This window comes from Abramis brama, assembly GCF_963993115.1.
Source record: "Abramis brama genome assembly, chromosome: 3".
NCBI classification, from domain to species: domain Eukaryota; kingdom Metazoa; phylum Chordata; class Actinopteri; order Cypriniformes; family Leuciscidae; genus Abramis; species Abramis brama.
The window spans coordinates 32,010,895-32,038,449 of NC_139965.1; the positions used below are offsets into that span (position 1 = coordinate 32,010,895).

General features: G+C 40.3%; 1 protein-coding gene across 1 annotated transcript in view; it reads left to right on the forward strand.

Annotated features, from left to right (window-relative positions):
* Positions 1-27,555, forward strand: part of ptprn2 (protein tyrosine phosphatase receptor type N2) — a 253,693-nt gene that overhangs the window by 20,392 nt on the left and 205,746 nt on the right. The window contains exon 2 of the mRNA XM_084108170.1: positions 11,381-11,431. Coding sequence (XP_083964296.1) covers positions 11,381-11,431 — 51 coding nt within the window. The remainder of the gene's footprint in view (positions 1-11,380; positions 11,432-27,555) is intronic.

The following is a 27,555-nucleotide window of genomic DNA, read 5'->3' on the forward strand; positions in this document are numbered from 1 at the left end:
AGTGAGTACACCCTAGGTGATAATAGCTGTACGTTGTTTAACCATGCAAAGCATCATGTCCTATTCATCATGTTCATGTTTTTGTCAGCTTGACAGGACCATACAAACTGTTGTATCTTGTATTAGAGCAGTTAAAATGTGTGCTTTGAGTACAATTATCTCATACTGACCACTGGATGTTCAACATGGCACTTCATGGCAAATAACTCTCTAAGGATTTGAGAATTAGAATTGTTGTTCTCCACAAAGTTGACCTAGGCTATAAGAAAATTGGTAACACCCTGAAACTGAGGGTTTTTACAGAGGTTTTCCAAGACGGGTTCCACTCATAACAGGCCTCGCAAGGGTCAATCAAATAAGTTGAGTCCTCGTGCTGTGCGTCAGGTGCAGAAGCTGACTTCTAAAAACAGACGCATGAGTTCTGCTAACATTGCTTTAGAGCAGGGTTCACCAATCTCGGTCCTGGAGGGCCGCTGTCCTGTAGAGTTTAGCTCCAACCAGCTCCAACACACCTGTTTGAAAGTTTCTAGTATGCCTAGTGAGACCTTGATTAGCTGGTTCAGGTGTGTTTAATTGGGGTTGGAGCTAAACTCTGCAGGACAGCGGCCCTCCAGGACCGAGATTGGTGAACCCTGCTTTAGAGGTTGCAGAAGCGGAAGGTCAGCTTGTCAGTGCTCAGACCATACACCGCACACTGCAACAGGTCGGGTTGCATGGCTATCATCCCAGAAGGAAGCCTCTTCTGAAGCTCACAAGAAAGCCCGCAAACAGTTTGCTGAAAGCAACCTGTCCAAGAGCATGAATGAATCTCTGGTGAATTCCATGCCTAGGAGGATTAAGGCAGTGCTAGATAACAATGGTGCTCACACAAAATATTGACACTTTGGACACAGTTTTGTTGCCAGCTATTTTGACAATAATGGCTGTATGTTGAGTTATTTTTAGAGGACAGTAAATATATACTGCTATACAAGCAGCACAATGTTTCATATCCAAGTTTCATTTCTATAGTATTGTCCCTTGAGAAGATATACTAAAATGTTTGCTGAAATGTGAGGGGTGTACTCACTTTCGTGAGATACTGGGCCCTATTTTAACGATCTGAAACGCAAGTATCAAACGCGAAACGCAAGTAACTTTGTGGGCGGATCTCGCAATCTAAAACGGGTTGGTCTGAAGTAGCTACATTACTCATAGGTGTAGTTTGGGCGTAACGTGAAATAAACCAATCAGAGCATCATCTCAGCAGGCGCGATTTTTCCATGGCAGATTGCTATTATAACGGCGCATTTGCCAGGCGCACACCAGGAGCGGTTCACAGCCGAAGAGACCGACGTTCTCGTCAGGGCCGTATAAGACAGAGAAGTGACATTGTATGGGGATGGGAGAAACCCACCCAAATAAGCTTTGGTTAAACAGGTGTATAATAATTTGGGTAAATGTGTAAGCTAGATTTATGCCTATTTTTTCACATCTTCATGGACACCACAATGATTTCCCTCATGTGGAATATTTTTCCTTTTTTAATTATGTATGGTTTGCAAAAATGGCAACAGCTGCATCTGTGTAGATAAGAGAAGCAAAGTGTATGCGCGTTGTGCACACGCTACATTATGGCCAAGCATGGCGTTCGGTACGCCTATAAAAAGTGTTTATATTCTGACTATTTTATCCCGGGGTCGGCTCGGCTGCGGAGTTGCCCAGTGCCTGCGTGACTCGGCATAGACATTAACGGAGAGAAGTAGCTCCGGCTACAATGTTCTTCCGCAAGACACTTGCAGTTTATTTTATTAACGAACGTACACGTCACGCGCATTGCACACTGATGGTGAAACGCGCCAATTAGGAATTCAGGAATTACAAGCCAACGAGCCAGCATACAGCCTCAGACACAACTGATGACGAGAGCACAGGTGCGGACAGGGAGGAACCAAGTGAGCAAAGGAATATAACAAATACATATTATGTTTATGTTTGATTATACAAAAATTAGGGCTGTCAAAATGAACACGTTAAAGCATGCGATTTATATTTTCAGTTAAACGCGTTAAAAATATTTAACGCAATTAATGCAGCATCAGATTTTTTCTTTCATCCATTGGCTGCTCTATAGTATTTTATCACGCTATCATTCACTCAGTTGCTAATAAACAATTCAAGCGCGATAAAACGCAAAAATAAGAACTTAAATCTGTACTGGCGGCGCGCTGTCTGTAAATCTCCTCTCTATGTGATACACACAACACACACACACAGGACTCATGCGCACAGAATGCCGCTTCAGACAGCGCGCAGCCGCATTGAGTTCTCTTTCATGCTTGAATGGACAAAAACACACAAAAGTATGCCAAAATGTTCACTTTGTCGAGTATCCTCGTAAGCACAGTATAATCACTCTTTGGGGTCAATCTGACCCCAATGGACTTTTTCTTCATTTTTTAAAAGTGTTACCTTCATCTCAGGGGCATGAAACTCTGTGACTTTTCCTAAATAATCTATCTAAACATGCACAAAAAACTGGGCTTGATTTGGTTGTTCTAAAGGTGTGTAAAAAAAAAATTACCTTTTAAGGTCTTTGGGGTCAAAATGACCCCACATTGAAAATGAATGGGAAAATTAAAAAAATGACTTTTTTTAATTTTGTTTGTCAAAAAAATAAAAGTAAATCCATTATAAATCTGAAAAATTCTACAAATAAACCAAGGTCTGGTCCTAGAGCATAAATAAAAAGTAGAACGAACTTTCTATCTCATACACACACATACACACACACACACAAACACACAGATGTATGTGACGGCAACAGAGAGCATTTTCACAGAAATTGGCAATTAAAATAAACAAAACTGGCATAAATCTAAAAAAATTACATTTAAATGAAGGTCTGGTCCTAGAGCATAAACCCAAAGTGGAACGAACTTTCTATCTCATACACACACACAAACACACACATGTATGTCACTGCAACAGAGAGCATTTTTATAGAAATTGGCAAATAAAATCAACTAAACTGGCATAAATCTGAAAAATGTCACATATGCAACATGGAACAAGCTTGTCCCCCCCCCCCACACACACACATTACAGTCATGTCATAGTGGTGACTTGTAATGTTTCTGCAAATGTATGTATAATAATTTGCAAAAGCAGATAATTCAAAATATATCAGAAAACAAAAAACAAATTCTAACTCTGACAAAACTACATATTTTTTATGTATTTCAAAATGTTTAAATAAATATTCACAAAATATATATCATAAAGTTGTGAGGAGAAGTTGAAGCATCAAGAACAATGAAGTGAAAATGAATGAGTCTCTATGGCCCTCTATTGGATATATGTGGTCATTGCACTTTCTTTCTTTAATTATAATTTCTAAAGTTTTTCCACAAACCAGCAGATGTCAGTATTATATCCCTAACACATAGAGCAATGTCCAAAAACTATTTAGATTTAATTAAGATCATCATTTAAGTGATTTTTTTCTTTAAAAAATCATTTTTCATGAGCCAATTTATGGCCTAGTTATGTAATTGTGCAGTAAATAGGTAAAAAACTTCAAAATTTCCACAAAAACACAGCATAAATGTATAGTTGAGAAGTAAATAAAAAAGATGATATATAGTTTTCCATATAAAAATGTATATTTCCTTATGCAATCGCTCTTTAAAAGTTTGGGGTCAAAATGACCCCAAAGACCTTAAGTGTTATCCTTTTATCCTCCTTATCCTAGGAGTGATTAAGGGTTAAATTAGTTAAGAAGTGTTAAATGAACGCAAAGAGTTGTGTCAACCTCTGATGCTTGTCAGATCCAGATCCGCATGGTATGCATCAGATCTTAAAGCGACAGCAGCCTAATAAACCTGCTTCTGTGATACATTAATGTAAAAAAATCAAATCAAAGAAAAAAGTAAGAGAAAATTACAGTGAAGACTGAGAGGTGTTTGGTAACTTTATTCAATTGATGTATATTTCCTACCTAATAGATCAAATATTTAAAATATACTTTATGTTGTTTCTACATTAATTTGGAGATTAAATGTGAAATTATTACAATATAAAAATATATTAAAAACTTTAATGTTAAGTGTGATTAATTGCGAATAGGCTAGTTAATTGTTTTAATCGATTGACAGTACTAAATAAAATACAATCAAACATTAAAAAACATACATGGTGTTTTTTTTTTTTTTTTTTTTTTATGGTTTTCATTTAAAAGATTAAAACATTTTGCCAACATGAGGTCCTGTGTCACTGTCAGTCTTTTTACATCAGTGCAAAACTAGGGTACGCAGATTAGGACAACTATTCATCAGCATGCCATGCATTGATTAATTCCATGTTGTAAAAAAACACAATTTGGTGCGACCAAATCATGTGCTGGTGCGACCAACTGAGAAAGTTGGTAGCACCAGTGCAACCAGTGTAAAAGTTAGTCTGGAGCCCTGTGCCTCCTTGTTTCGCATATATTCTCAATGAAAGGGGAAATGCATGAATTTCTCTCACAATTGTTTGCTTTAATTCAACCTATTCTGCAGAACAAGTTTAAAACATTTGAAGATGAGTATAATGTTCATGCAGTTTCATACTCATCAAGAAAAGGCGAAGGACCTGACTTATTGCCGATTGATATAATTGATTCTTAATTAAGTAATTATCCTCTTTTGAGGATAGAGGGCTTATATTACTATTTATTAATGCTCACTCTATATCATTTTCTGATTTTCTTTTGAGAATTAAATATATGCATGATTTGCAAATACGTATAATACAAAAGAATTGTCAATTGGGAGTTTCATTCTGGTAGTGTTATAATTTAACTGTGTAACTGTTATAATTTGTCACCACTAAACTTTTTAATGTTCTGCTGTGGTTGTCATCAGTGATGGATCCTGGTTCAGGGTGGCAATGTTCTCTCTAGTGCACATTCTTTACAATCAACACCTTAAAAAGCAAAACAAGAAACAACCAGGGCAGTTCTCCGAGGAACAAGTCTTTGCAAGAACTCCTGCCACTGGTTCTTTCAGTAACAATGAATACAATGAACACTAGAGAGCTATATGGCAAATTATCTGTTCAATAAAATACGAGTAATAAAAACGGCATCTCTGTGTACTTTTATAACATTTCAAATCCCTCTCTTCTCGCTATCCTCTGTTGCGTTCTCTCTTTTTGCCAGCGGACTCTCCTCTGTTCTGCGTTTGTTTAAAATGGGTGTTTCCTCTGAGGTTTGAGATTTAGCTGATCAACCTTTCTCACTTGTTGTGACAAATAACCTATGACACTTCCACACCATACATGCAGCTATGTAGCAGGAGCAACTTTTCTCTGTTTATAGAAATGACAAGACGCGCGGGCGAGTGACGTACAGTATACACAATTTATTTTTACATGGTCCGACAGGTCTAAAATATAACACTTATAATAGGCTTACCATAGTGAATCAGGGTAAGACAAAAACATGGTTTGGGAGAAAGATTGATAATGTATTGTCTTAATATTTAAATTTTGTTAATTTTGAACCAAAAAAGTTACATAGTGTCTTTAAAAAATGTTTTTTTTTAGCTGTGACTTTTTGTTCTCGCTTTTCATTGTGTTATTAAATGTTTTTTTGTTTTGTTTTTTGCCTTCACCTTGACTGAGGTGGCTTTTAATGAGACTCAGTGAGCACAAAACTCTCCTATTCAAGATGCGCTATTAATTTACACTGAGGTCATGTACCCTGTCTGTGTGGCAGAGTATGCAGCTGCAAACAACACTGCTTCTTTTCCATTCCACTCTCATTTCCCCTTTCCCTCTCTCTGCAGCCCCTTCCTCTCTCGTTTTCTGTCTTTTCTTTATATGCCTCTTTGCTTTACCTAAAAGCTCATTCAGTAAGGTACACCAAGGGACAGTGTGAATCCGAAAACAAGCCAACATAAGGTTGAAGAATGAGAGAGTTGTGTCCTTGGCATATGTCACGATTGATGTAAGAAAGAGAAGAGATAGCGTCTCTTAATTAAATGTTTTGTATGATTGGTACACACCTAAACTGTTACATAACATTCCTCCAGTAAGGATATTAAAAAATTGAGGGTACAGCAGCTTGTCACTAGGGTAGTACCTTAAAAGAGACACCTTTGTACTTTATCAACCCCTAAAGGGAGGATATTTGTAACTTAGGCTATAGTAAAAATATGTACCCTTTCGTATATTCATTGGCCAAATTTGAAGGGTCGTCAGGATGAAGTGACCCTGAAAGAAAGGTCGGCTTCTACTTGTTGGTAGAATAAAACATCTAGACTCTTTCTTGAACTATTTAAGAATTTTAGCATATTTAAAGCAATATAGCATTTCTCAGATTGAGTTTATAAATCATTTTGGATATCAACATCAGTAGCTCCTTAGATCTGACCCTAATCCATAACATAGTATTGAATGAAGAAAGTTTTATAACAAACTAAAACACAAAGAGTATGCTTTTATTGCTTGTGTGGTTTAAGAAGAAATCCATATAATTCCAAAGGATCCATGACATTTTTACCTGTAGTCGTCATTCATGACCACTGCTTGTCCGAAGCTCAAGTTCAAAATGATTTTATGCTTAAAATTCAAGTCATCTTTAAGTGTTAAAGAATGTACAAATATTAGAGTGGGTAATTACATATTAACATACTGTATGTGGACCTGATTAATCCATGTGAATATTTTTGGTACTTCATACAGTAAGTCATACAATGATTCTTATTTACAATAAAATGGTATAAGGAACATATATTCAACACTTTCATAAATATAGTAGACTATATAATGTTCCACTTATTAAATATTTCTAGAGCGCAACAAGCTGTTGGTTGATGAATGTCATATTCATACCAATAGTGCCACCACGTCGTAAATATGCTGAGAATTACAGAATTTGTAATTATATAGCAGTTAGTTTAATTTACATCTACAATGTCTACAATGATACCAGGAGAAAAATGATTAAACAAGTACAGTCATAAGTGAATAGAATCCCCTATCCTCCATGGATCATAGTGATGTGAATTAATTTTTCAGAATTCAGGTCACTTGGCACTGGTTATTTTTAACCTCACCAAAATCCATTTCCACACCACATGTAGTTAAGATGGTAGAATTAGTATGTAATGCAAACATTTTTTTTTTTTGCACCAGAGTCATGCATATAAACAATTATTTAGCATTAAAGGCATTGGATATCCATAAAAGACATGTAAGTGTGTATAAATCTTCCAACCCTAATTCATACCATCATCATTTAGTATGCAGTTCTGCAGGCTTACTTTAATCACCATAGAATGAGGCTTCACATACACTGCTGTTGTTGTTCATCCTCAAAGACTGAACCTCTGGGGAAATGAGACACTGTGTGAGTGGGTTAAAATGGATTCTTCATAAAGATGTCAGCCTGTAGGCTTCAGTCAAAGCATCTTTCTATGGTAGGGGTGAAGACTCAGATGTACTCAGCATCTGGTGTGCTTCCTATAGCTCAGAGTAAGAAGGAAATTTTCATCAGACTCGAGCACAAAATGTAATCTGTACTAGAGTGTTGCTTGTTAGACAAAGATAACTGTAGAATGTATTTTGATCTTTCTGTGTGACACCGTGCTGATGCAATTGGCATCTCAGGGTTTGTCATCTCCATTGAAACTTGTGTTTTATGAATACTTTAAATCGACAAACAGCTCCTCCTAAATTACTGCAACAGTCATGTCTGAAAGCATGATGTTGAAAGTCAGCAGTCAAGTTCTGGAGGTAAAAAATCACATACATTTTCTCCAGGGGAATTGATTTTTTAACAATAACTTAAAGGGGTGATGAACTGAGAAATCAGATTTTCCTTGAGCTTTTGACATATAAGAGGTCATCATACTATAAGAATATCCTGTAAGTTTCAGAACTGAAAACGTCCTTGTTAGTCCAATAAAAGCTGTTATTGACACCAGGCACAGCGAACGACGGTTTTTCAACGTGGGGATCTATGACGTCAAAGGGTATCAAACACCACCTCCGCAGAAGAAGATCAACGCCTACTTCAACACTGCCTGTTTAGCCCCGCCCACCGATTTGCGCATTACATGAAACTCATTATAATATGCAAAACTGTTATCCAATCATAGCAGTGGGTGTTTACTTCCAAGTCTTCAATGCGGCACACCCATAAAAACCGTTTCAGGAGCTAGGCTCAAAACCAGGGTAGAAAATAGCCTATTACTTTTTCATTTTGATGTTTTTGAATGTAAAAACCAAGCGAACGTCATAAGTTGACCTCAGACATCAATATAAAAAAATTAAAAAAGCCAGTTCATGACCCCTTTAAACCTTTATGGACAGACCTACTGTGAGCCATGAAGTTGTTAATCATCAGTATAAACTTGTTTAAATTCACCATGAAATCAAAATGGACAGTTCTTATTTTTATTATATGATTTAACTGTGCATTATTATAATCAAAATAACTTTCCCTCCCTCTTGACATCTCTTCTCTCATAACGTGTTTAATGGCACGAAAACGAGAAAGCCTGTCACTCACATGAGATCACACCAATAGCAAACCACAATAATCTAACTATCCAACCAATTCTTGATGGACAAACTCAAGTCCTGCCCTAAATTTTTTTCTCATTCCACAAGCCATTTTGCTCGGATATACGTCCACAATAGGGAAGAAAAGACTATCACAGCTTTCATTTCATGCCGACTTTAACAGTGAAGTTCCTGATGAAAAACTGCATTGCCCATGATTTTGCGAAAACTCTCCATCAATAAGAGGATTTAAACAAGCAAATTGTACCAAGACAACTCTTAAGTGCCCGCCCACTCCCATGAAGCACTGCGATTGATGTAATAGAGTCATTCTCCCTACACTCTAAATATATTTATACCTAAATATTTGTATGCATATCTTGCAATAAACAATATATTTTTTCAGTATATATAATCAACATTTCATTAGTCATTCACAAGGCTTCAAAGAATTGTAGTTTATTCCCTCATTAAGCACACAGTCTTTGTCTTTTCACAGATTTTCAAATACTTTGTGCATCAGTTTGTAATGTTGTGATTCACTTTATAGCTGGTTGATTTGGTTCATGGCTTATAGCTTTTTAAACTTTTTATTCCAATGGGAAAAATGTATATGAAAAATACTTTTTGTTTTATTATGCAGTAGACAGTTGATGTAGACCCAATATCAAGGGAGGGCTCAATTTCTCAAAATTCATGTCCCTTGTGGCTTGCGTCTCATGTATCGTTTGTAGTGAAAGTGAAAAATGAGCTCATAGGACTTCAGTATTAATAATACTAAATTCTTGTTGCTAGACCAATTGATTTGTACATGGTCTGGACATTTGTTTTCTTAGCAAAAGCTTTAATTATATTATAATACTTTGATAATCTTGTCTGGGTTTATTTAGTCATAATCACCCCAAAAAATAATGATACCTTACATATTGTCTTTTCATTATATAGTATTGTTACTGACAATTTCTAACATGCACAAAACAAGTGTGGAACATGGTAATCTATTGCCAAAGTGTTTCTCTTTAGTGCGCTGTGCGATGGGAGACCCTTGTCTTCCCTATGATGAAGAAAAAAAGAAAAGAAAAAAGCTATTACTGTTTAATTCCTTTTAGTCAACCTCAGGAGCCAACAAGCACAGGCCAGCCTGCGTGAGTGGACACTCTTCCGAGATAACAAATGGTTTTGTCGGCCTGATTTAGGAGCTAGGAGCAGGCAGAACGTGCTTTATCCAGACAGACATCAGTATGAGGAACGGGAGTAATTAATATGGAATGCTGATGAGAATTCTGACAAGTTCTAATAAAAGAGGCTGAGTGGTTTGATAAGACTTGAGTGCCCAGGAGTAATTACAGAGCTTTAAACAGTGTGTAGAGCAGAGTTTAGTGTGGGACTGTCTTCATGTTTAATAGAATCTTCCCCTGACTCTCCCCCCACCATTGACAGGCCATTTATTACAGCCAGCTTTCTGATTCAGCATGCCAATAGCTGCACTTCACTTCAACTCTAATATCTTTTAGGATGATTTTCTGAGTAGATAGGTGTTCCGCAGACTTTATTTTGCTCTAGTTTGTTGATTCTTCATTTTTGACAACAGTGACATGAACCTTGGCTCTTTTATGAATTATGATTTTTACACTGATGACAGCTGTGAGGGCATACAGACAGGAAAAGAGAAATACGGATAATAAAGCAAATGTGTAGGTTATAAAGTCATCTCAGAGGCTTGAGAAAGGAGGAAAAAAATGAAACATTTCTCTACTGTGAACAATGTAATAAATGTATGTGGTAATGAAAAAGGGAAAGGCAAAATGAGAGCTCTGATTTTCACTCACTCTCTCTCTCTCTCCCCGTCAGGGACATTTGTCTTTCCCTTGTGCTTTATCAAAGGACAGCTGCTAAAGAGTCCCTTGGCCATGTGCATGGACACACACACATTGGCACATGTACAAAGCTTTGTAATCTTTCCTCTTGTCACCTAAGAGCTCCCTTTCAGTCCTGTCTCCATGGAGACGGCAAACTGTTTTGTGTCACAGTTTATGTTCTGGTCGGTTCAGCCTCAGCAGTCTGTGTTCACATCTAATCCTGCCTCATCTCTCTAGAAATTATGTCCTCTAAAATTACAAAAACTTTTTGTCGTTTTCTTTTTTCGTTATTTCTTGAATGACTCTATATTGAGGTCAATGAATAGAATCAAGAGCTGCTCTTTGCACTGAACCATTAAAGGGTTAGTTCACCCAAAAATGAAAATTATTTCAGTAATTATTCACCCTCATGTTGTTCCAACCCCGTAAGACTTTCGTTCATCTTCGGAACACAAATTAAGATATTTTTGATGAAATCTGAGAGCTGGCTCACTCCTTCATAGGCTGCTAGGTAATTGCATCTGCCGGCCCAGAAAGGTTAGTAAAGACATCGTTAAAATAGTCCAAGTGACTACAGTGACTCAACCTTAAGTTTATCAAGCGACGAGAATACTTTTTGCGCTGGTGAAGCAAAATAGATTGATGATATTGCTTCTAAAATGTAAGTTACTCAATACTAACTTGTTTATTGAACTATTGTATAGCTACTGGAAACAATATCACACTCGCAATCGTGTTGTTGCATGCGCTAAAAGTGACAGCCATCTAGTGTTGCACCAAAGCGTTCTTTTCAAAAATAAGGTTATTTCAAAGGTTGTTTACTGCACAAATTAGAAGTCCTGCTAATTAGAAGTCATACATGGCTGATTATTTGCGGGTTGCATTCCAAATACTGATCAGCAGAAAACTGAGGGGCTGAACAATGAATTCCCTCACACTTTTCACTATGGCTTTCCATTCCAATGATGATTTTATTTTTTATTTTTTCACAGGTTGTCTGTTTGAAGATGTGGTATGTGAGTCGTATGAAGTCTGCATCAACGGTGAGTCGTAAAAAGATTACATTTTGCACCAAGTATTCTTTTAATTTGAACTGCAAAAAATAAAGTCTCTTCCAAAACGAACTGTCACTCTACTACCTACAATGAGCTGCACAGAGTGTAACTATCTTTCATTCTTTTTAATGATCTCATGTTAAGATTTTTTTTGGGGGGGGGGATATTTTCTCTTATCATACTGACACTTTAAAAACTGCAAAACATAAATGTCACAAAAATAAAGTTCAGAGATGGAAGTAAATGGTGTCACGATCCACACACGGGAAACAGAGGTTAGATCCAAAAGCAGCTTTATTTGGGTAATCCGTAAATCATAATCCAGAAACAGGCAAAAGGTCGAGATCCATGTAAGCAGTCCAAAACAAGAACAGACAAATAAACAAAGCAATACAAACTCTGGGAAGCGGGTGACATAATACAAGGACTCCAGAACAATCACAGAAACAGACAGGGATTTATACACACAGAAACTAACAATCATGATGGGGAACAGCTGGGTGCAATGAACAGTGATGAGTGCAGACAAGGATTGTGGGGAATGCAGTTCCTAATGTGAATGACACCGTGGGGAAGAGGACCTCTAGTGGACACCCAGAGAAAACACAAACCAGACACTGTGACATAACCCCCCCTCTACGGAGCGGCTACCAGACGCTCCAAGACCCACAAAAAACAAACAAAACTAGAGTCCAGGAGGGAGGTGGAATGGTGGAGGATCAGGGGGAGGGATGGGGGGCCAGGTCCATGAAGGGGAACAGGAATAGGGGGTGACGGCTTAGCCGGCGGCCAGGGCAAAGCAGACGACCCATCGGGCGGCCAGGGCGGAGACTTTCCCTCAGGCGGCCAGGGCAGAGCAGACAGTCCATCGGGCAGCCAGGGCGGAGATCCTCCCTCAGGCGGCCAGGACAGAGCAGACAGTCCACCGGGCGGCCAGGGCAGAGACGACCCTTCGGGCGGCCAGGCCGGAGCAGACAGTCCATTGGGCGGCCAGGGCGGAGACTTTCCCTCAGGCGGCCAGGGCGGAGCAGACAGTCCATCGGGCGGCCAGGGCGGAGACGACCCCTCGGGCGGCCACAGAACAGGAACAGGCACCCGCTCAGGAACAGGCACCCGCTCAGGAACAGGCACCCGCTCAGGAACAGGCACCGGCTCAGGAACAGGCACAGACACCGGCTCAGGAACAGGCACCTGCTCAGGAACAGGCACCTGCTCATCGGTGGCCATCTTGTTTGGAGACACTGGCTCGGCGGCGGCCATCTTGTCCGGAGACACTGGCTTATGAACAGGAACAGACACCAGCTCAGGAACAGACACAAGCTCGTCGGTGGCCATCTTGTCCGGAGACACAGGCTCGGCGGCGGCCATCTTGTCCGGAGACACAGGCTCGGCAGACGTGAAGTGAACAGTCTCTGGCTCGGCAGACGTGACGTGAACAGTCTCTGGCTCGGCAGACGTGACGTGAACAGTCTCTGGCTCGGCAGACGTGCTGTGTCTCCTCCACGCATGCAGTACCGCCACTGCATAAAAGAGGAAGACAGGCTTCTTTGCCGTGGCAGGACTAGGGCTGGGACGGTATGGATTTTTTCTTACCGCGGTTGAAAAGCAAGAAATTCCCGCGGTATAGCGGTAAACCGCTTTAAACCTCAACCCCCCTCCCCACCCTCCCCCAGTTTTTTTTTTCTGTGACGTCGCGGCTGGAACAACAAACAAAGTGTGGCAATGATAATCTCAGGTACTGTTTGTGTGCTTTATTTAATGTTAAAAGCATACAATGTGACTTTGAATATCGTTTAGTGCTCCAGCTTTGTAGCTGTAAAAGCAACAATGGATAATTCACCTCAGATCTTGAAATTAAACAAATGGAAACAAGAACGTTCAAACTGTGAACATACAAGTAACAGTTATATTCTTTGACAAATATTGTTTTAGTAACCCAGTAGCCTATGTATTTGTAATGTTTAAATGGTGTAATATTTGTGAATTTGATTATGTAGCCTAGGCTACTTATCCATTTTCTTGCAAGTGCCGTCAAGATTACTCTCTGGTGCTGTGAGTGTGCACTTGCCGCGACTCCGCGAGACAAACTCGTTCTTCACGTGAGAGAATTGTGTTAAATAAGCACGTGCAATTTAAAGCTGAGGTCCTGCTTTTACTTTTTTTTTTTATTTACGGTGCGGCTTGGACGCAGCGTCCGTCGAAAATAGACTAGGCGCCTATCTTTAGCGAAGCGGCGCGGAGAGATGCTTCTGAAACGCGCCGCGTCGTGGCTGTAGTGAACACAAGCATTGACTAGAGTGGGCGCGATCAGCTCCGGTAGCCGCGTCGCAGCCGTAACGCGCCACAGAGTGTAACTAAGGGGTTCGTCAATTATAGCCTACGAATGGAATGTTATTATGTGTCATGGAACAACTTGCGAAAGGTCTTATCTTTTGATGATAAGTTTAGAAAACCTTGAATCCATGTAAGACACAATGTTATTAGACACAATCCATGTCATTAGAATCAATGAATTCATGTCATTAGACACAACGTGAACACATGTGAAGGCCAGTGTTTATTTTTTTAATTAAAAAAAAAAAATTTGCGGTGATGACGGTGACGAGCTCAGACCCGCGGTAGGCGTCACGTGACTGCGGTATTGCGGTAATGCGGTAACCGTCCCAGCCCTAGGCAGGACTGATGGTGGGTATCTCCGGGACGATCTCTGGGATGACAGCGGGCTGCACGGGGATGATTTCCGGGACGACAGCGTGCTGCACGAGGACGACCTCCGAGACGACAGTGTGCTGCACGGGGACGACCTCCGGGATGACAGCGGCCTGCACGAGGACGATCTCCGGGACGATGGCGGGCTGCACAGGGACGATTTCCGGGACGTTAGGGAGATGGGAAGTCTTCCTCCTCCTCCTCCTCTTATGATGGTCGGATTGTGGTATCGAATCCGTCGTCTCAGGAGGCGTTAAAACCTCTGGAACTGGCATGGCGACCATTTTGTCCCGAGACACCGGTGCAGGGTCAGCCATTCCGTCATGAGACACAGGTATGATTGGTGTGTCCCACTGGCTCCGATGCTGAAGGTAGCTGGTAAATCCCCAAAAATCCAGGATCTCCAGCCCCTTTATCTCCCACCCAGGCAATGGGTCATCCAGACAGACATTGAAGAAAACAATGTCCAAAACATTTGGGTCAGACATCCCACCGGCTGGCCCTGCTGGCGTAGGTCCATTAAGTTTTGGACCCGTCCCCTCCTCTCATTCTCCGTCTTGGGGGGAAGGATACGAAACCCCATACTGCTGGATCTATACTATGCTGGAGTCCTTCTGTCACAATCCACACACGGGAAACAGGGGTTAGATCCAAAAGCAGCTTTATTTGGGTAATCCGTAAATCATAATCCAGAAACAGGCAAAAGGTCGATATCCATGTAAGCAGTCCAAAACAAGAACAAAGTATTCCGGAGACACAGGCTCGGCAGACGTGAAGTGAACAGTCTCTGGCTCGGCAGACGTGACGTGAACAGTCTCTGGCTCGGCAGACGTGACGTGAACAGTCTCTGGCTCGGCAGACGTGCTGTGTCTCCTCCACGCATGCAGTACCGCCACTGCATAAAAGAGGAAGACAGGCTTCTTTGCCGTGGCAGGACTAGGGCTGGGACGGTATGGATTTTTTCTTACCGCGGTTGAAAAGCAAGAAATTCCCGCGGTATAGCGGTAAACCGCTTTAAACCTCAACCCCCCTCCCCACCCTCCCCCAGTTTTTTTTTTCTGTGACGTCGCGGCTGGAACAACAAACAAAGTGTGGCAATGATAATCTCAGGTACTGTTTGTGTGCTTTATTTAATGTTAAAAGCATACAATGTGACTTTGAATATCGTTTAGTGCTCCAGCTTTGTAGCTGTAAAAGCAACAATGGATAATTCACCTCAGATCTTGAAATTAAACAAATGGAAACAAGAACGTTCAAACTGTGAACATACAAGTAACAGTTATATTCTTTGACAAATATTGTTTTAGTAACCCAGTAGCCTATGTATTTGTAATGTTTAAATGGTGTAATATTTGTGAATTTGATTATGTAGCCTAGGCTACTTATCCATTTTCTTGCAAGTGCCGTCAAGATTACTCTCTGGTGCTGTGAGTGTGCACTTGCCGCGACTCCGCGAGACAAACTCGTTCTTCACGTGAGAGAATTGTGTTAAATAAGCACGTGCAATTTAAAGCTGAGGTCCTGCTTTTACTTTTTTTTTTTATTTACGGTGCGGCTTGGACGCAGCGTCCGTCGAAAATAGACTAGGCGCCTATCTTTAGCGAAGCGGCGCGGAGAGATGCTTCTGAAACGCGCCGCGTCGTGGCTGTAGTGAACACAAGCATTGACTAGAGTGGGCGCGATCAGCTCCGGTAGCCGCGTCGCAGCCGTAACGCGCCACAGAGTGTAACTAAGGGGTTCGTCAATTATAGCCTACGAATGGAATGTTATTATGTGTCATGGAACAACTTGCGAAAGGTCTTATCTTTTGATGATAAGTTTAGAAAACCTTGAATCCATGTAAGACACAATGTTATTAGACACAATCCATGTCATTAGAATCAATGAATTCATGTCATTAGACACAACGTGAACACATGTGAAGGCCAGTGTTTATTTTTTTAATTAAAAAAAAAAAATTTGCGGTGATGACGGTGACGAGCTCAGACCCGCGGTAGGCGTCACGTGACTGCGGTATTGCGGTAATGCGGTAACCGTCCCAGCCCTAGGCAGGACTGATGGTGGGTATCTCCGGGACGATCTCTGGGATGACAGCGGGCTGCACGGGGATGATTTCCGGGACGACAGCGTGCTGCACGAGGACGACCTCCGAGACGACAGTGTGCTGCACGGGGACGACCTCCGGGATGACAGCGGCCTGCACGAGGACGATCTCCGGGACGATGGCGGGCTGCACAGGGACGATTTCCGGGACGTTAGGGAGATGGGAAGTCTTCCTCCTCCTCCTCCTCTTATGATGGTCGGATTGTGGTATCGAATCCGTCGTCTCAGGAGGCGTTAAAACCTCTGGAACTGGCATGGCGACCATTTTGTCCCGAGACACCGGTGCAGGGTCAGCCATTCCGTCATGAGACACAGGTATGATTGGTGTGTCCCACTGGCTCCGATGCTGAAGGTAGCTGGTAAATCCCCAAAAATCCAGGATCTCCAGCCCCTTTATCTCCCACCCAGGCAATGGGTCATCCAGACAGACATTGAAGAAAACAATGTCCAAAACATTTGGGTCAGACATCCCACCGGCTGGCCCTGCTGGCGTAGGTCCATTAAGTTTTGGACCCGTCCCCTCCTCTCATTCTCCGTCTTGGGGGGAAGGATACGAAACCCCATACTGCTGGATCTATACTATGCTGGAGTCCTTCTGTCACAATCCACACACGGGAAACAGGGGTTAGATCCAAAAGCAGCTTTATTTGGGTAATCCGTAAATCATAATCCAGAAACAGGCAAAAGGTCGATATCCATGTAAGCAGTCCAAAACAAGAACAAACAAATAAACAAAGCAATACAAACTCTGGGAAGCGGGTGACATAATACAAGGACTCCAGAACAATCACAGAAACAGACAGGGATTTATACACACAGAAACTAACAATCATGACGGGGGAACAGCTGGGTGCAATGAACAGTGATGAGTGCAGACAAGGATTGTGGGGAATGCAGTTCCTAATGTGAATGACACCGTGGGGAAGAGGACCTCTAGTGGACACCCAGAGAAAACACAAACCAGACACTGTGACAAATGGTTTGTGTGCACTCAGTGTGCTATTATTGAGAAGTTTTTTTTATTTTATTAACAGTATCATATTTATTTGTTTAATACAATCTAATCAAAGTTTATTTTGAAATTATGTTTTAATTAGGCTAAATTGTGAAATTCAACCAGCCTTGTCTGCACTGATGGGATGTAATTGTATCTTTGGAAAGCAAGACAGTGCTTCTCATAGAATCTCGGAAATAAGGAAAACTTGAATGAGGAATGGTTATGGACGGTAGTAGCCTATTGTAGTGAATATAGGCTACAGGCTGGATTGCCCATATTATGAAATGAGATAGGACTAGCTATCAACATTTCTCATATTGCAAATCAATGTCTTTGAAGCCTTAAGAGAGAAAGTGAGGGACTGAATGGGGACTTGGCTGCGAAGAAGACCTATCAAGTCAAGTCCTTTTAAGTTCAAGCAGGTGAAAAGATCCAATCAAGGTTTAGCTGTCAGAAAGATGAGATTTACCTTGTGCTACCTGATTGCAGATCGTTTTGTTAGACTTGAGCTTCAGCATTGAAATTCTACTCTTCTTGGCTTTGTGGTTTCATGATTATCAAGTAATCCAAAAAGTGTTTTGGTGAGCCAGACAAATTTCCGTCCCGTTCTATTCTATTGTAAATGATGTCTTGTCAACATCTAGTGCTTAAAGTTGGCATGAAATGGAAGTTGCTATAGTCTTTTCTTCCCTACTGTGATGTATGTGCAAGTATAACAGCTTCTTGAACAAGAATAAATTTAGGGCGGCACTTGATTTTGTCCATCGGGAATTGATTGGATCATTGGATGATTGTACAGGGTGGGCCATTTATATGGATACACCGTAATAACAAAAAATAAAAAACAAAAGTTGTATCCAAGATGGCTGACTTCTAAATGGCCACCATGGTCACCACCCATCTTGAGGAGTTTGCCCCCTCACATATACTAATGTGCCACAAACAGAACTTTAATATCACCAACCATTCCCATGTTATTACGGTGTATCCATATAAATGGTCCACCCTGTAGTTTAATATTGCTGTGATCTCATGTGAGAGACATTTTGGGTGTTTCTCAAACGGACGGCTGCATCCTACCGAGACTGCGTCCTTCCTAGTAGGCTTGTAGGCTAGTTTCCTCCTCAGCAATTAAACGCTAGAATGAGGCGGTCCAGTAAGAGTGCATGGCTATGTCACAGATGTTCCCGCCCCGTATAGTATATGAAAATACTATTTAAAACTTAATTTTGGAAAAATACTTTATTACAAATTTTATATTAACTAGCTTTCAATTAATGCAATACAGTGAATGACAGTTGTCTGTGGTCTCCCAGTGGCTTACATTGGTGTACAATGCAGGGATTAAAGTTCTCCGTCGCTACGACGGATTTCCGTTAATTGCAGCAAGTCTATGACGGATTTCCGTCAATATGGTTCCAGTCTGTCCTTAATGTCTTAAATTCACTTTTCATAATTTTAAGGCCGTAAATAGGTTTTCATTTCTCAAATAGTGTAATGAATGTCTTAATTTTAGTTTGAATAGGTCTTAAATTAAGGAAAGACGAGGTGTATTCACCCTGCTGAGGGGGATGTGATCAAAGCCTGGAGTGGAGCAAAAGCACGTTCCTCTCTCCACTCTAAGCATTCTGTAATCACTTCGCTCATGGTCCACTCCGGGTTTTCAATTACCGCTCACGGAAAGTGCATGTCAGGCTACAGTTGAGCGCTGAGGTAGAACTATATTTCAGATACCATGGACACACTTATAATGCAGGTAGGGCTGGGCGATATATCGATATAAAAAATATATCGATATATTTTTGAAATGCGATATGGAATTAGACCATATCGCATATATCGATATAGTTCAAATTTGCGCTGTGATCCTTGCTCCCCGCGCCCCCGCTCCTCCTATTCCACTCTGCGTGCGTGTTCAGAGCATGTTATGTTGTGAGAGGCGAATCATGACTACTTCAGAAAACCCAGCACAATAGGAACTACCAGGCAGTGACATAAGTGTACGCTGAAATAAAGTTTTTCACCTCAGAAAAACGGACTTTCTTGTCCTGTCAGCCGTTATACTGTTCTCGTAGCGCACACTAAATTGCACGCGCAAATGCAGCGGCGCGCGCTGTATCGCCTCACTGATCAAGCTAGTGCAAAATAAACTACGAGCATGCAACGCCGTTACGCTGTAAATTACCCGAAATAAAAGTAATGCAGGGATGATTTTCATTCTATTCACCAGGAGCAGTTTCCGTGTTTCATTATCAGTTATTGTTAATATTGTGTATTCACCATCGTAACTGTCGTTTCCATATTAACCCCAAAATGCCACTATTTTTCTTTGTATTATTTTTTATATTTTTAAATGACTGTAGTGGCTCATACCAACATTGTATTAACAAAAACTAGTTTGGGACTGCTATTTAATAGCTTTAGCATAGGCCTAATGTTTATTTATTAGTACTAGTCTTTACTATTAGTCATATTCTTACAATTTATGTTAAGTAAAGGGGATAAGTACTTGTGTGTGTTAACAAATTTTGTGTAAACGTGTTATAATTTGCCTATATATAATATTTTCCCCTTTACTTAACGAAAGTTTAAGTAAAGGGGAAGGCTTAGCGAAATGGGGGGAGATTGGCAAGCCTTTTAGTTCGTGGACTAAAAAAATCAAACAGCCAGGTATGTGTATTTGCACAGTATGTCACAGGAGACTTCAATGTGGCAATATTGGTAAAAAAGTGCTAGGTCACCATCAATCAGAAGCTAGTCACAATGCTGCCGTTCGTGCTTTACAGTAGCCTACATGCTCCCTGCCTGGTTTTCATAGGTTAAAATAGCTTTTAAAATACGCCTACTGGCAATATTAAAGCGGTTTAAAACGTTTCCCCTTAAAACGCTATTGGTCTCGAGGCATAATTTGCGGGTGGGACGGGTGGGACATGTCCCCACCACTATTTTCTAAGGTCGATATTGTCCCCACCACTTTTGAAACATCTCGCGGCATGAATGTACCAATACAAATAAACAAAACATCTCCAGTTAATTAGCAGAGCATTCATTTCGTTCGTTTTTTAAATAAGAGGCGATCTAGCGCTGAAATGTGTTGTTTTTTAAATCAACTGATCAAAGTGCTCGATGCCGCTGCGATCAGTGGCGCGGATACTATGTTTGTTTCTGGCTCGCGCACAGCCTTCACTCGGACGCGCGCTTCAATCCGTTGTGGAGAGACTCTCTATTCGTTCCGGTGAAATTACAAAACAAAATGCACACAAACGTGTTCCTGATATACAACCACTGAAAAACATAATCGGTGATGAAAAAAACAAAAAAAACCCGATATGAGTGCGGATTAGAACCCCAAACCTCGGACACGCTTGGCAAAAGTCCTACCCCTGGACCACTTAAATACACGCTTAAAATAGTCAGATCAACATATATTAGCCCTCATTTAATGACCACTTAAACCCAATCAATGTACTATTTAAATTGATTGCTGGACATCGTAATGTTATTGTACATCTGTTTTATGATTTAGCATTGTGTTACCCCCCCACCCTGTCCCACCCAGTCCCACCCACTTTTTAAAACAAAGTTACGCCACTGGTCTCAACTATGTAAAAAGTTAAAGGAATATGACTTGGCCTAAAAAAAAAAAATTCAGTCAGAAGAATTTTTTTCACTTTAATCCCTGACATTGTAAGCAATGGTGATTTAAGACCACAAAGGATACATACGATGCATCCTTCAAAACAGGCCGAATGAAGGACATGAAATGGAGGTTGCCTTCCAAGGATCGTTCAAATTGAGATGGCCTTCAGCGACGTTTGATGACATGGCAGCCGTTACATGCAGCCTTCCGTTTGAGAAACACCCATTGTCTCTCCCTTGTGCAAGTAAACACGTCATCAACAAGTGTGCCGCAGAAGTCCTGAAAAGTGAAGCCAAAATGTTTCGATCACCCCCAGGTGGCTGGAAGCAGTATAGGTTATACTCCCCACCCTCTCCATCAATCAAAATTAATCAAATTACACTTCAAATATTTTTTTCCAAAGATGGTTTCTGTCTTTTTATGTAGTTTTTATCACGCTGATGTAAGTTCAAGTGTTTCAAGTTTGGTTTTAGTTAGTTTTGATTTGATGCTATAAAAACGGGGGTGTGACGTCATGATTGACAGGCACCATTGAGGCACTAACAGACTTTATTCATGATCTTCGGGAGGAGATTGGAGCTTTAACTTTAATTTCTACATTTCCATAACTGTTTATTTCACACCGACATAATGAGTTGTTCTGCAGTAAACTGCACTAACCAATTCTGCACAAGTGTGTGTGGGGACTTGATACCGCGGCTACACTTCATGCTCTATACTGCGCAGACTCAGGCTCCAAGATGTCAGTGTCATAGATGGATATTGGCGGATGCTGAAAGTAGGGCTGCACGATTAATCGCAATAAAACCGCATGCGATTTGGCAACGGCTGCGATTATTTTATGCGCAGCTTGTCAGTGGAGTGCGGCTGATTGGTAGTAAATACTGCCCCATTTGAACGCCAGAGGGCGTTCTCATGCAAACACGATAAATATGCCCCGCCGCAGAAGTACAATAATGCGCATCATTCCAGGAAATCCCTATCGCTGTAGCTGAATAAACAGAAGATTGAAACGCTTTGATTAAACATGACTTATAAATACACGACTGCCTTATTCTTTGTAAGAAGGCACATCATCTCACAGAAGGAGGAGCTCAACTGTCGTTATGAAGTGAGTATGGAGTAAATGCATGTTATTAAATGTTGTCTGTTATTGGACAAGAGGTTCATAAATGCTTCTCATGTTTTGGAAAGATGTTTGACGCGTGTTGTTTTTTCAGATGCACATTATAAGTGACTCAAACTCAAAGTGCTTTCAGATAGAGCAGCGTTTACAGAGCCGTACATCAATGAAAAGCTGCGCATAAAAAATAATCGCAGCCTTTGCGATTTTGAAATCGTGATAAGCCATCTCGATTTAAGTGCGATTACATGTAAATTGCGATTAATCGTGCAGCCCTAGCTGAAAGTTCTGATTTTGACAGTTTGATGTATTGACAATGCACCAATAGTTTATGATACCTGCAAATTTGGTCAAAAGTCAAATTACATCCAAAAGTTAAATTCTTTAATTTGTGCGATGCTATATTTGGAACCCTGTGTGTGATGATTTTCTCTTGACGTGGAATACATTTGGAGCCCGGCACCAAGTCATTCACTTCAATTAAACAAATGCAGTGTATAGTGAAAACCCAAGCACTCAGGGAGTGCTGTCAAACCTCAGGTCTTATGAAGGAAAAATCCCAAGGACTGTCAGGGGACTTTTATCTCCCCTTGGTTTCTTTCACCTTCTCTGGTTTTGTGTTGTTGCACAAGGTGTTCTCATGAGAATGATTTGGAGTGACAAGCTTTGTTTATTTTTAATGGATGGGCCCCTTCACTGCCTCTTCAGCACCCTGAGACCTCTTAGAGCTAGGAAATTAGGAATTAGGAAATACAAAAAACTTCCAAACCCATCTAAGGGTAAAAATTTAATTGATGTTCAACAAATAAAAAACAGATATAGGGTAAGTGTACCCATTAAGCCCATGTACACTTTAAGCCCACTTTCAACTCTGAAGTCAAATTTAAAAAAGAGAAAATAATATTTTATGATGCTTATTATTTTAACCAATCCAGTGATTTGTTACTTCCCTGGCGTTTTCTATTGCATACCAATCACATTTGGCAATGTTGAGTTAGCCCCACCCATGTGCATGCTGTCTCAGGGGACCTCACACAAAGTCACCCCAAAACTTTGGTGTTTCGGGACCCTTCAGAAATCAACACTTTTCTGCAATTTTCAGACATTTCTTTGGTAACTACACTGATATGATGTCAAATACGAGATAAATGTATTGTTTTTTGTGTATGAGCAAATAGTACTTTATCATTTTATATCATTTTCCTTTAAATGGAAAGATGAGTTTTATTAGCTTGTGTTCAAAGCTAATCTCTAGGTCAAACCATTAGCCTTACAGAAAGGCTAGACTGCCAAAGAATTAAGCATGTGAACTGCAAACAATAAATGTTTTGTGATTCATTTTACATTAATTTATAAATAAATGCATCATAAATTGTTTTGTAGAGAAGATTATTTTCATAAATTAACTTTTTTTTAAAGATGGGCTTAAATGGTACAGCGCCACAAAACGCATGCAAACTATAGCCAACACAAGCTAACCTTGAATGAAAAAAACTTAACATTTCTCAATGTAGGCACAATGAAAATTACTATGATACTTGTCCATAGTATATTTAAGCTCCATGCATGTATTTGTAAACATATCTTACATTTTTAAAGGAAAACATTGTCTTTTTTCACCATTACTCACTGTGGAACCATTTAAGCCCACCTTATGTGTTTCAATGTGAATCCCTCTAATTGCAAACTTTGATACATTTTCTGAAAGTGTTTAATGATAACATGTATTTATGTGCTTTTACCTTACTAACCTTTTAACCTTACCTTACTTACTCACAAATTACACACATTCATTCAAATGAGATAGAGCCCGTTTTGTCTTTATGACAAAAGTCCTTTATGTATAACCGGGCATAATTCAGGAGCCAAGCTGAGTTATGGTTTGAGATTCTGGGCATGGAGAGGTCCCAGAGGGACCCTACATTCCCCACAGTCCTGAGCCGCTGGGACCATCCGGCTCTGAGATACCGCCACTTCCTGTCCAGCTTTGTCCAGGAAAAACTAGGAGACCCCCCCGAAACCCCAGAGTCTGGAGCCCTAACTCGGCTTCCTTCCCGAGATACACCCGGTTAAACTTCCACCTTTGACCAGACATAACTCGGGAGCCAAGCCGACTTAAGGCTCCAGACTCCCGGTGTGGGGGGCTTACTAGGAGGCCCCCCTAAGCTCAGAGTATGGAGCCCCAACTCGACTTGGCTCCCAAGATACACCCGGTCAAACTTCCAGCTTGACTCCAGCTACAACTCCAGTCAAGCCGACTTAAGGCTCCAGACCACCGGCCACTAACACCTACCCATCCCACCCAGGGCTCTAATCAAACATTAGCAAAAGGATTTTTTTTTAATACTTCCCTGTCACTGAATAAATATATTGATGTTTTAATTCTTTAAAATCAATTAATTTTTTATATTTTGTGATCATATATCAATGATATATATCAATGATGATGTGGGCTTATTTGGAACACATGCGGCCTTAAATGGTGCCAAAGTACCAATTAAGCTCATGCCAGACTTCTGACTTTATTCCTAAATTATCTTAATTTTATATTCTAAAATGTACATCAACTAATTAATACAATTTCAAATGAGAGATAAATCTTGCATTTTAAACAACGTATACTTTTTAAAATATTGCTGATCACTTACAAAGCACTAAATGGTTTAGCTCCCCAGTACTTGAGCGAGCTCTTAACACATTATAGTCCTTCACATCTATTGTGATCTCAAAATTCCGGCCAGTTGATAATACCTAGAATATTAAAATCGACTGCTGGCGGTAGATCCTTTTCCTTTTTAGCACCAAAACATTTTCCGGGAAGCGTTCTTGAGCATCAAAGGTTTCTATTTACAACATGTTCTTGCAGCGTTGAGCAATGTAGCCAGTCACAAACATATCTGTTGATTTCTTGAACACAATGGCAATCAGACGTTATTAAGTTAGAATCCACTTATATCCCAAAATGCCCAAGTATTTGTCCAGTGCTGAGTTCTGCACTCTTGCAAATACTCTCGTTATAAGTAGGGATGCACCAATGCACCAAAATTTCGGCTACCGAAATGGTTTTGGAGGGCCGAAATCAGTGACCGAATCGTTTAACCAGATGTTAGATTATAAATAAATGATGTACATTTTGAGCCATAGTCATGTCTGTCAGGAGGTATGTGACAGCCTGACAATCATGAGTGACAAGCCTTAAAGCTTGTGTATATACTTAGGCCTGCAATTAGATTTCTCTTCAGACTTTGATGTGAATCTTATGTGAGTTGTGTGGCACTCCATTTATAAAAGGGAAAATAGATTTTAGAAAAATTATTATTATTTATGAATAATAGTATTATTAAGTATTATAATTAAATAAAAATAAACATAACATTATAAAGAGAACACAGGAAGAGCACATCTACAACAGGAGTTACACATTCTGACTAGCTCAAGTTCAAGTTCACTTGTGCGTTTGCGTCATTTTGTGCATAAAGAAGTTGTAATATTATGTTTACATTGGTGCATTATATTTTTATTCTTTATACCCAAGCAATTGTTGTCTAATTAATTGTTTTAATTATTTAGGCATTATTTTATTTATTTGTAAAGCAGATTATTTTTTTATATATATAAAGAAAGTTGGTCATAGGAGTGTAACGTTAATTTTAAAACTTACAGTGGAGAAAATAATAATTTGATCCCCTGATGATTTTGTAAGTTTGCCCACTTAAAATGAAATGAAGGGTCTATAATTTTTATGGTAGGTTTATTTTAACGGATAGAGACAGAATATCAACCAAAAAATCCAGAAAAAAACACATTATATAAAGGTTATAAATTGATTAGCATTTGGTTGAGTGAAATAAGTATTTGATCCCCTTCTAACCAGCAAGAATTCTGCCTCCCACAGATTGGTTATGTGCCCATGTGAAACACAGATTAGCCCTGTCACTTTAAGAAAGTACTCCTAATGTCAGCTCGTAATGTGTATAAAAGAAACCTGTCCACAGAATCTGTATCTTCCATTCCAACCTCTCCATCACCATGGGCAAGACCAAAGAGCTGTCAAAGGACACCAGGGACAAGATTGTAGACCTGCACAAGGCTGGAATGGGCTACAAGACCATCAGCAAGAAGCTTGGTGAGAAGGAGACAACTGTTGGTGCCATTATTCGGAAATGGAAGAAATACAAAATAACCATCAATTGCCCTCGGTCTGGAGCTCCATGCAAGATCTCAGCTCATGGGGTATGGATGATCATGTGAAAGGTGAGGGATCAGCCCAGAACTAATGCACTCGCAAGGTGCACTTGAGCACCTGGTCAAGAAGGCACATTTACAGGCCTGTCTGAAGTTTTCCAATGAATATCTAAATGATTCCGAGAAGGCTTGGGAGAAAGTGCCGTGGTCAGATGAGACCAAAATTGTAGCTCTTTGGCATCAACTCATCATGTTTGGAGGAAGAGAAATGCTGACTATGACCCCAAGAATACCATCCCTACAGTCAAGCACGGAGGTGGAAACATTATGCTCTGGGGCTGTTTCTCTGCTAAGGGTACAGGACGACTTCATCATATTGAGGGGCTGATGGACAGGGGCCAAGTACCGTAAAATCTTGGACGAGAACCTCCTTCCCTCAGCCAGAACACTGAAGATGGGTCGTGGATGGGTCTTCCAGAATGACAATGACCCAAAACATACCGCCAAGGCAACAAAGGAGAGGCTCAAGAAGCACATTAAAGGTCCCATGACATGAAATTTCCACTTTCTGAAGTTTTTTAACATTAATATGAGTTCCCCTAGCCTGTATATGGTCCCAAAGTTTCTAGAAATTTTAATCGGTGTAAATCGAGCTTTTGCTATTTTTCTCTGCCTTTGAGAAAATGGAAGCTCAACCAGGCTGATCTTGAATCTCCTCCTTATGACGTTATAAGGAGAAATGTTACCTCCCCTTTCCCTGCTTTGCCCGCCCAGAGAATATTTCTCGCCCATGAGAAAATGAGCTAGGAAGTAGAACGCGATTTTAGTTTGTCCACGAGAGATATCATGGCTTTTGAGCCCCAATAATTGGATGTACAAATGAACACCGAAGGGTACACACAGCTACACACCTCGGACAAGTAAGCCAACAAATAATATATAAGTGTGTTGTTGCTTTACTGTTTATGGTTACCTAGCTTCTTACACGTAGAATGTGGCTGTCACATTAGCTATGCAGCTATGCAGTTACTAGTGCTAATGTAAAGGTAGACAGCATCAAGTTACACACACTGTAACGCGAGTGTTGTACATTTCTTTGTTATTTGGATAACCGTTTTCCTGTTGGTTATATGGCGCGCGCGATATCCGCATTTCAAGATCGCAGAGCTTGATGTAATTGTAATAAGATAAATTACAGACGTTACAGATCTCTCATGAAAAGGCAACAGTAGGTTCGCGTTAGCTACATGAACTGTAAACCATCCGAATAAAGTACGGTATCCAGACATAATATTTTTAACTAACCATTCGGAAACGTCCTGCTGAGTTGCAACTTCATCCGTTGCTTCTCCATC